At 53.2% G+C, this 9,020-nt stretch overlaps 1 protein-coding gene across 1 annotated transcript in view; it reads right to left on the bottom strand.

Annotated features, from left to right (window-relative positions):
* Positions 1-9,020, bottom strand: part of MROH2A (maestro heat like repeat family member 2A) — a 53,899-nt gene that overhangs the window by 38,619 nt on the left and 6,260 nt on the right. The window contains exons 6-11 of the mRNA XM_027875797.1: positions 8,289-8,432; positions 6,633-6,725; positions 4,967-5,045; positions 2,701-2,814; positions 1,764-1,840; positions 450-569 (exon numbers count right to left, since the gene is read on the bottom strand). Of these exons, the coding sequence (XP_027731598.1) occupies positions 450-569; positions 1,764-1,840; positions 2,701-2,814; positions 4,967-5,045; positions 6,633-6,725; positions 8,289-8,432 (627 nt within the window). The remainder of the gene's footprint in view (positions 1-449; positions 570-1,763; positions 1,841-2,700; positions 2,815-4,966; positions 5,046-6,632; positions 6,726-8,288; positions 8,433-9,020) is intronic.

Genomic DNA, 9,020 nt, shown 5'->3' with positions numbered 1-9,020 from the left:
AGGAAAGGAAAGGAAAGGAAAGGAAAGGAAAGGAAAGGAAAGGAAAGCAAGAAAGATCAATAAAACATTTAAAAGACACAAAAAAGTAATTCAGAAGGAGATAGAAATTTTGTTACTACTTTCTCAAATTATATGCCCATTTAAAAAACAAACTGGCAGTCGATGACTCCATATACAATGCTCTTAGCACAGTGCCTAGCACACAGTAGGTGCTTAATAAATGTTTGTTGACTGACTACAATCCTTCTTTGTATGTCAAAATGTTTTAACTTGTTGATGATAAGTTCACAATAAATATTTTAAAACAATGTGAAACAATTTGGAATTCCTTGGAAGAAAAGGACAGGTACACACACACGCGCACACACATACACACACATACAGCTTGAGCTCCCGCACACTGTCAGCCTTCTGAGTCCTAGTGAAATGGTTTGGCTTTGACTCCTTACCAGCCTGTAGGTAGATAATATAAGTTGCAGGGAGACATATCTTAGGCCCCAGCCTCTGACCCTTTCCTGGTAACCAGAGATGGCCAGCTGGCCAATGACCCGGAGAATGGCCAGCTTCACCTGATGGAGGAGGAGAGGACACAACCTAAGTGACAGGCAGTGGGTTTGAAGCATGACGCCAAGACTAGCCCCTAAGAAAGAGGACAACGGTTCCCGAGTCTGATTAGACTCTAAGCTCCCAGAGGGCAGGAAGTCCTCCTTAATCTACTCGGTGTCACTGACAGAGGAGTCCATGGAGTGGTGGACAGAGCTCCAGCTGAGGAGTCAGAAGACCTAGGTAACTCTCTTTGCTGCCTTAACTCCCTTCTCTGGGTCTGTGTCCTAATCTGCAAAGTAAGGACTCCGGACTTGATTTCCACCCAGCCTTTGCCTGAAGACGTCCAAGGAGGGGTAGCCACCAGCATCAAAGGAAGCCAGTCCCATTTGGGGACGGTTCTAAATATCAAGAAGCTTTTCCTCATGTCGGACCTAACTCTGCCTCTCGGTGACTCCCCTCTGCTGGAGCAGAGCCCCCTCCAGCCCCGCTCCATGATCCCAAGGGCTGGGGTCCTTTAGCATGGGCCATCATCACAGAGACACACTGGCTGAATCATTAGAGCCCTCACTCTTGTTCCCATTTTACAGATGGGGGCAGTTACTGGTAGGCCCTGATGGAGGCAGATTGGCCATCGGGAATCTCCTGTGCCAATGAAAACACAGGTCTGGACGAAGCAGAACCAAAGAAAAGAACAATTTCTCACGCTTCCCAGCATGCAGTGGAACAGAGCGGCACGGTTCCCCCTCCCTGGCAGCCTTCAGGCAGACCCTTGATGACCATTATCACAGAACCCCAGGGTCTCGGGGTTGAGGGGGGGGAACCTTGAAGGCCATCGGCCCCCTGACCTGAACAAGAGACCCTTCTGACCCCCCTGACAAGGGGCCATCCTACCTCTTCTTTGGGACCTCCAACGAGGGGCATCCCAGCATCCCATCCCACTTGGGGTGGCGGGCTGGAGAGGGGGAGGAGAGGGGCAGGCAGGCTTTCCTAACAGCCAAGCCAGAGTCAGCCTCTCTGGCCCTTCACCTAGATGCGAGACCACCCCCTTGTAGGCTCGCCACACTCTAGAGAGGAGCTTCTTGGGGGACATTGGAGTGGGGATTCCTGCCTAGTCATGGCTTGGCCCAACTGGTATTGGCCCCAGCCCTGTCTGTCTGCCCTGGCCCATGTGGACCCAGCTCCCTCTCGGGCCTCCCCTCTCCCTGCCCCCATCTCACCTTAGCTCGGGGGTCACAAAGGGCATTTCTAACCACCTTGACAACGGAGTGCAGGGTCCTGCTGTTCACCTCTGGCACTAAAGGGAGAGACGCCCCCAGGGGCTGACTTCAGGCTGTGTGAAGTCCTGCTGGGACAGAGCCCTGCCCCACAGACTGCAGACACCTTGCCGCTCCCCCCGCCCCTGCCGCGCTGGGTCCCAGTCCTGGAAGCCCCTTCTTCACCCTGGCAAGGGCCTCAGGGGCCTGGGTCCGAGGGCTGCCCCTGCCCGGGTGAGCTCAGGCACATCCCTCAGCCCCTCCAGGACAGTCTGCTCCCAGGCAAAAGGAGGAGGTTGGACCAGTAGATCTCCAAGGTCAATCCTCTCTTTGTCTTTGTATTTCCAAAGCTAGCCCAGTGTCTGGTTCACAGTAAGTGCTTAACAAATGCTTATTGGTTGGGGCAGCTAGGTGGCCCAGTGGATAGAGCACTGACCCTAGAGTCAGGAGGACCTGAGATCAAATCCAGACTCAGACACTTAACACTTACTAGCTGTGTGATCCTGGGCAAGTCACTTAACCCCGATCACCTCACCAAAAAGCAAAAAAAAACAAAAAACAAAAAAAAACAAATGCTTATTGGTTGATTGATTAGTCACTGAGTGGATGAGGGGTAGAAGGTGTAGAGGGGATAGGGAGAGGTTGCTAAAGGGGCAAAGCAGAGAGGGCAGAATGCTGGGTGCAGATGTGGTTGTTGTACCAAGTTGTATTCGGGGGAGAGGGCAGGGGGAGTAGGGCCAGAAGAACACTGCTGAAATGTATTTCTAAGATGGAAAGGGACTATCAGAGGCCTTGAGGCTGCCCACCCAGCAGCTCCCCAGCAGGAAGAGGAGGGCCAAGCCAGTCCCTGGTTCCCATGGGCAGGATGGATGCAGGAGCAGCTCACATGGGGCCCACTCACCGTCAGCACTGAGGACGGCCCGGAGCAGGGTCAGTGTCCCCACGCGGATGGCCTCCTTCCCCGTCTGCATTTGGTTACAGAAGAATTTCATCATCTCATCAGGGTAAGAGCGGGCTGGGGAGGAGAGAGGGAAGGAAGGCTAGCGGTGCTGGGGGGAGGGCAGGACGGAGCCCACCGGTCACCCGGGACCAGCAAGTCCTCAGCCATGAAGTGAGGAAAGGGAAGAAAGTCAGGCTCACAGCCAGAGAGACAGAGACAGAGAGGGCGGGGTGGGGCAGAGAGAGACTGCAGTGGGGGTGGGGGGGGGAAGGGTGACAGAGAAACAGATAGGGAATGGTGAGACAGACAGAGAGAAGGACAGAGAAAGAGACATAGAGAGAAAGGGAGGGTGGGGCAGAGAGAGAGGAGAAGGAGACAGACAGAAAGGGGGGGAGAGAGACAGAGACAAAGACAGAGAGAGACTGACAGAGAGAGGAAGAAAGTCTGAAACGGAGAGGGATAAAGACAGAGAAACAGAGACAGAGAGAGACAGAGATAGAGAGACAGAGACTGAGACAGCCTCCATCAGCCAGAGAGTCTGAGTGGCTAAGGGAGGACAGCCTTCTCCCACTGAGTCAGTAGCTGGTTTCAAGGTTCTTAAGTAGACAACATCTCTACCTCAGTCTGGCAGCTCTCCTAACATTGCACCAATAATGATGATGATGATGATGATGATGATGATGATGATGATGATGATGATGATAACAATAACAATAATAACAAAAGCAGCAGCTAACATCTCTATGGATGGGCCTGCCTTTGCCCAATAGACAGCTTCATACCGGGTTGGACATAAATAAAATGATGGAAGACAGCCCAGAGGAAGCTGGGAGAGCCCTCAGTTTCACTGAGTTCACATCTGGTTTCACAGAAGAGCAAACTGTGGGCCGAGAAGGGAGGTCTGTGCCCAAGGTAGCCAGGGCATGCGTGCCGGGCCCGGTCCTCTGGCCTCAAATCCAGGGCCCTTCTCCACTAGCCCATGCTGCCTCTTGCAGCTCCTGTCTTCCCAGAGAAAACCCAAGTAAAGCACTTTGATAATCTTAATAGAAGTCGTCATCATTCTCATCATTATTGTTATTGCTATTGTTATCTGGCTCTAAATTTGGACACATTTCATCATTTCTTCTTGATCCACAGCTGGAGGAGAATTTCAACACGTATAAATTAAGCCGTTCTGCTCTTTCCTCTTCGGCCTCTCACTCTCTGGCCAAGCTCTGGGCTCCCTCGGCAGGGACAGCAAGCCGCTCAGACACCTGGCCTCCAGAGATGTGGTGTATGCTTCAGAAGGGGCCCCCATCCTGCACCCTCCCTGAGCACAGAGGGAGACGGAGGGCCCTGGGACCCAGGCGGCTCACAGAGCTGCTGGAGATGGCCTGCTGTGTATGTTTTTGTCTGTCTCCGTGTGTGTGTCTCTCTGTCTCTGTCCCTCTCTCTATCTCTCTCTGTCTGTCCATGTCTCTCTGTGTCTCTTTGTCTCTATCTCTGTCCCTTTCTCTCTTCTCTGTCTCTCCTGCCCATGCCATCTCTCTGTCTGTGTGTCATGTCTCTGCTGTCTCTCTGTCTCTGCCTGTCCCCCCCACCTCCCCTTCTCCTTCTCTGACTCCACCATGGCTATAGGCTCTTCCTCTTCCCCTCCATGCACCCCGGGCTGCTTTCTCCTCTGCCTCTAACACCAGACACAAGAGTGCATGGGGACTCCCTCCTCCAGTGCAGACAGGCGCCAGACCAGCAGGGTTTAGTCTTAGAGAGTTCCCTGGGGTCCTAAGGAGGGAAATGACTTGCCCAGGGCCACCTGGCCAGCAGGTGTCAAAAACAGGACTTGAACCCAGGTCTCCCTGACTTCAAGGCCTGCTTTCTGGCCACTCTGCCTCTGAAATAGGCCTGCAAAATCCCAGGTCCTTGGGTGCAAGCGCACTCAGACCCCTGGCTGGGTCACCTCTCAACCAGGCCACGCTCAGGCGCAGCGGATGAGCAGCAGACACACATGGGAATGAAGTGGGGAGCCCTCCCCCGCCCATAGCAGCCCCCCATAGGTGCCCTGCGGGGTCACCTTTTTGTAGTGCAGCGGGCTCCCCTGCCCCTCAAAGGGCCTTACTTGTTGAATACGTCCAAAAGAGACAAGGCACTGGCTGTTCTCTGATTGGAGGGCGGGGAACACAGGCCCGCAGCAGAACTAGGCAGCAAAGTGGGGATGGGCTGGGGGGGTGGCTGGAGGGGAAACACTCACCCAGAGCAATGAAGCATTGGACAACCTCGGCCAGGTTCTCACTGCTGAACTGCTGGAGGGCAGGAGCCTTGGAACAGACCTGGGGGGAGAGGGGAAGAGGGAGGAAGGGTAGGGGGAGGGAGGGGGAGGGAGGAGGGGGAGGGTCAGCCTTTTGCTGGAAGGGGAGGGGCTGGACAGCCAAGCTCCCCTCTGAGTCCTGACTCTGTCCCTTACCACCTGTTGCTTCCCTTTTCTGGGCCTCAGTTTCCCCCTCTATAGAAGGAGGGAGTCAGACTGCAAGGCCCCTCCCAGGTCTCAGTCGAGGGTCCCTTGAAACGGGCCTCCAGCAGCGGCCCCTCCAGTGTGGCCCTGAGTGGCCCCCACCACCACCAAATGGTGCCTCTTAGGACCTTGGCTCCCACAGTGCCCAGCACACAACAGGTGACTAATAAATGCTCTCTGATTGACACCCAGCACTCCCAGAGACCGCCATCTCTCCCAACCAGCTGGGCGTGCCTGGGTTTGCCTAACTCAGAAGAGTAAGCAAATTTGCTGAGCTCAGATGTGGCCAAATGGTTGCAGGTGACAAGGTGGGACCTCCCCTGGGTAACTCCCAGATGAGGGACCTCCCTCTACCGATACAGGTTGGCACCTCCTGTGAAACTGAAGCTCGGAGAGGTGCTGAGGAGGGGCCAGAGGCAGGCTCCTGGTTCAGAAGCTGGCCCTGTGGCTCCTCTCCTGCGCTTGTCCTCTGAGATAGACTTGTGTCTTCTCACTTCTCGCCTTATTCTGTTGTTGTCATTATTTTTTAACCAAGCACTTAGTGAGCCAGGGGACAAGAGTTATTTGTTTTCCAGCATAAAATGAATCCAACGTTTCCTCCGTGCATCTTTCAGAGACATGCCTGGCACATAGTAAAGACTTAATAATCAATTGCTTGCTGATTGATTGATCGAAATGAATTCAGAGTGAAATAGGAGACAAGAAACAAGGATCTTTAGCCCATCTCCCTCACTAGCTGTGGGCTTAAGCACTCTGAGCCTCAGTTTTCTTAAATGATAACCCCTATTATGGCCACCTCCAAGAGAGAAAACAATCTGGGGGTTCTAGTGGGCTACCAGCTCCAGATGAGTTCACAGTGTGCCCTGACGGCCCAAAGCTGATTGTCTGCAGCGAGGACCACAGTGCCCAGAACAAGGGAGGGAATCGTTCCACTGAGCTCCGTCCAGATCCAGATGCATTAGAGACACCGTGTTCAGCTCTGCCAGATGAGGGCGGATAGGACAGAATCACTTGCTCCTCTTCTGTGTCCCAGAGCATGATCATTAGATCAGCAGCAGCCAAGCTTCTAGCCAGTGACCTACTGGTTAATGTTTAACAACCAGCTCTCCAAGGAAAAAAGGGGAGGGGGATGCACTCTGGACTCTCACGAGCCAGTTAGAGCTGGCTCCACAGCCACAGTGGAGAGAATGAAAGACATCTTTAAAGTCTAGTTAAAGTTCTTTGAGCATGAGCCCAGCAGCAATGCTCTTTATGACCCTCAAAGACCCTCATCAGATGCTGGACAGAGGTGCTCACTGGACGGAGGCGGGCACTGCCCCATGTAACCCTTCCGGGCTCTCCCTGCCATTGCCCAGTTCCAGAATTCGGCGGCCTAACGGGAACGGGCACAGCTTCACCCCCTTACCTGGAAGTGCAGCTCAGTAAAGATGGTGTGAAGCTGCATTTTGGGGACTGGCGTGTTGCTGGAGACAGAGACCTCCAGGATCTGCCTCAGGATCTGCCAAAGAGAGACAGACAGCAATGGGCCAGGGGCTCTGCGTGCCCCCGGGGCTGACCTCCCCATCTGGAGCCTGGGGGCCGGGGCTCCATTCCACCCCAACCCCCCCAGCCTCCCCCACTATCTTTTCTCCTGAACAAATAATGAGCCATTTTGGGAAAACTTTTTTTAAAATTTTCCTGGGCAAACAGAATGGAATCCACCCTTCAATCAACTTTTTAAAGACAAATTCAGCTGGGGGAGACTACGAGATCCCAAGACATTACCCACTGCCCTATAGAGACTGGGATTTAGCCTCTGCATTTAGAGACCTCAGCACATTGCAAGACTGCTGCTGAGTAGGGAGATGGGGGATGGGGGAGCAAGTATCCCCTACAGCAGCCTCCTGTTTTAATTCATTATCCCAGCTAACTAGACTTCAAGCTTTAGTTGTTTCAATACTGATAAAGGCACGGAACTGCTGCCGGCACCTTTCTAAATGTTGGTGCCCTGGGACAAAGGTCAGTTGCCCCACCCTAGTTACAACCCTATTTGTCTACTACATGTATCTATGCTCCAGCCAGACTGATTCACTCACTGGTCCCATCATTGCCAGACATTCTTCTCACCTCCAGGCCTGGTGCTCTATTCTCCCCCTGTGGAATACTGCCCACTCTACTGGCCTAGGGCTTGGGCTGCCTTCGAGGCCCAGCTCGAGGCTCTGTAAGGCCTTCCCCAGCGTCGCATCGCTCGCCATTCTCACCCCAGTCTCCTTCTCACATTCTGCGCCATCCACCCGAGACTCTGCAGGGGCCCTTCTGCCTGCCCAGTTCTCATTGTATGTGTACAAGTCATACTCCTAAATAGGGCGTAAGCCTTCTGAGGGCAGGAACTTTGTTCTGTCACCTTTGTTTCCCCAGGGCCTGGCAAAGAGGGCTTGAGAAATATTTACCGATGATCAAGAGGCAACGTGGCACCATGGGAGGGGCCACTAAAAAACGTTCTACACATGCACATGCGTGTGCACACACACACACACACACACACACACACATACACACACACTCGCAGAGGACTTTGTCTGAATCTCTGCATTGTCCCCATTCCCCCCACCGTATATGATACTGATCTGTGTATGCGTCATGACCCTGCCTCCCCCTCAGGCCACCAGAAGAATGGAAGCTCCCTGCGGGCAGGGATTATTTCATTGTTCTTTGTCTCTCCAGCCCCTAGAACATAGAAGTTCAGGGACTTGGTCAGGATCACACAGCTAGTAGGTGACAGGCAGAATTTGAACTCAGGTCTTCCTGACTCTGGATCTCACATCCTATCACGTTCTGTTGAAGAACTACTCAAATTCTGGTTCCTGCAAATTCACCCAGAAAAGACTCGCCACCACTCTATATGCAATACCTTAGGGATGTTCCCTGGCTGCCCCAACCTGGGAAGGAGTCAAAGCACCTGGACAAAAACTTCCATCCATCCCGCTAGTGCTCAGCCACAAGATAGCACGAGCCTGGGGACGCCCCAGAGGGCCAGCCAGAGCTCGGGCATCCCAGGGCAGGAAGGAGCCCGGCCGCTCACCTGGGTGATGAAGAGGGCCTCCACACTGCCCTGGTACTCTGCCAAGAGCAGGGGGATGTAGTCATACACCTGCTCCCGCAGCTCCTCGATGGGCAGGAGGAGGCTGAGCATGGGGCGCAGGGACTTGATCACGGCCAGCTTGACCTGTCACAAAGGGAAGACCAGCTAGGCCTTATCCTCCATCTCCCCAGACAGGATGAAGGAAGAAGAGGAAAAAGAGGAGGAAGAGGAGAAGGAGGAGGAAGAGGAAGAAGAGGAGGAAGAGGGAAAAAAGGAAAAAGAGGAGAAAGGAAGAGAAGGAAAAGGAGAAGAGAGGAGGAAGTAGAAGGAAGAGGAGGAAAGGGGGAGAAGGAGCAGGAGAAAGAGAAGGAGAAGGGGAAGGAAGGGAGAGAAGAAGGCAAAGGAGAAAAGGAAGAGGAGGGAGAAGGGAAAGGAGAGGAAGGGGAAGAAAGAGAATGAAAAGGAGGAGGAGGAGGAAGAAAAAGAGAAGGAGAGGAGAAGAGAGAAGAGAAGTGAGAAGAGAAGTGAGAAGAGAAGAGAAGAGAAGTGAGAAGAGAAGAGAAGAGAAGAGAAGTGAGAAGAGAAGAGAAGAGAAGAGAAAAGAGAAGAGAAGAGAAGAGAGAAGAGAAGTGGAGAGAAGAGAAGAGAAGAGAAGAGAAGAGAAGAAAAGAGAAGTGAGAAGAGAAGAGAAGAGAAGAGAAGAGAAGAGAAGAGAAGAGAAGAGAAGAGAAG

The sequence above is a fragment of the Vombatus ursinus genome, unplaced genomic scaffold (genome assembly GCF_900497805.2).
Source record: "Vombatus ursinus unplaced genomic scaffold, bare-nosed wombat genome assembly UNPS02014810.1, whole genome shotgun sequence".
Classification (NCBI taxonomy): domain Eukaryota; kingdom Metazoa; phylum Chordata; class Mammalia; order Diprotodontia; family Vombatidae; genus Vombatus; species Vombatus ursinus.
This window is presented reverse-complemented; position numbering and strand designations above follow the sequence as displayed.